The sequence below is a fragment of the Pundamilia nyererei genome, unplaced genomic scaffold (genome assembly GCF_000239375.1).
Source record: "Pundamilia nyererei isolate P.nyererei 1_Seehausen unplaced genomic scaffold, PunNye1.0 scaffold00441, whole genome shotgun sequence".
NCBI lineage: Eukaryota > Metazoa > Chordata > Actinopteri > Cichliformes > Cichlidae > Pundamilia > Pundamilia nyererei.
In genome coordinates this window covers 140,310-141,530 of record NW_005187842.1, presented here as the reverse complement: position 1 = coordinate 141,530, position 1,221 = coordinate 140,310, and the positions used below count along the sequence as shown (strand labels likewise).

Genomic DNA, 1,221 nt, shown 5'->3' with positions numbered 1-1,221 from the left:
GGATAAGCTGGAGGAGGTGGCTGGGGAGAGGGAGGTCTGGGCCTCTTTGCTTAGGCTGCTGCCCCCGCGACCCGGCCCCGGATAAAGCGGATGAAGATGGATGGATGGATGGATATTGTTGTAGTAGTAGTTTGTCATTTGATTATTATTATTAGTAGTATTCATTTTAAAGACTTGTTTAAATTCCTTAAAAATCAGTGCTTTGTTCGTACACATTGGTCAGGGGGACTTCTACACTTGTTTGTAGACCACAAACCACTTCATGACTAAAAATATTGATAAATCACTATAGCTGCTGCTGTATAAAGTGTTTATACTGGACTGGTTCTTACACAATAAAACATAGCTTTTATCCACTGAGCACTCAAACATACAACTTGCATCATTCACATCTATTCATGCGCCTCCGCTGTCGTGCCGTAATCCTTTGAGAGAGAAGAGTCTTATCTTTTGGTAACCCTTCCGAACAAGTCATACTTGTTCAGTCTGTTTCTAACTGTACTGTCATGAACTCATGAACCTCTAACATGCTAAGTGAGATCTACACTGTCCAGTGAAAAACATTGACATCAGTGAAACTTAAGTGGACCCTAGTGGGCTTGCAGATGTAGAAAATACAATCAAACCTTTGGCTAAATTCTTCTGCAAGTAATGAGTCATAGTGCGCAATGGTTATGATCCATTTAGTGCTAAAAATGGCATGATTTAGTGGATATCTTCATTCACTCCATTGAAGTTTATCAACTCATGTCATTTATTTGGAATAAACCTGCCCTGTGTTAGCTTTGATCCTTGAGATATGTGTCAGACATGGAGACCTCTAAGAGTGTGTCAGATTGTCTGCTGCAGGCTTTGTGCAGCTAAAACAGGAATCCATCTTGTGGAAATGATGTAGTGATGTTTTAACAGTAATGTTTCTTATTTCTCACTCTTTCTAGATTCCAGTGGCGTGCAAGTCCTGCCCATGTGGTTATGTGTTTATTAGCAGGAAACTCCTTAATGCAAAGTTAAATGAGCGCTCCTCCCCAGCCATAGCAGGTAAGTTGGTAGTTGGTGAGTTGAAGATACAGTAAACCTACAGCCAATTGGAATCACCAGTTATTCCAACATGCATGTTTTTGGATTGCACAAAGCTAAAGAACAAGTAGTGCTGTAGGTTAAAGAAAAATGTGAAAAAATAAAGTGACATGATTAGGAAATTGCTACGGTACTTAGTGCAAA

General features: G+C 40.0%; 1 protein-coding gene across 1 annotated transcript in view; it reads left to right on the top strand.

The window, feature by feature from the left end:
- cunh16orf87 (chromosome unknown C16orf87 homolog) overlaps positions 1-1,221 on the top strand; it is a 33,728-nt gene that overhangs the window by 17,361 nt on the left and 15,146 nt on the right. The window contains exon 2 of the mRNA XM_005753584.1: positions 939-1,038. Coding sequence (XP_005753641.1) covers positions 939-1,038 — 100 coding nt within the window. The remainder of the gene's footprint in view (positions 1-938; positions 1,039-1,221) is intronic.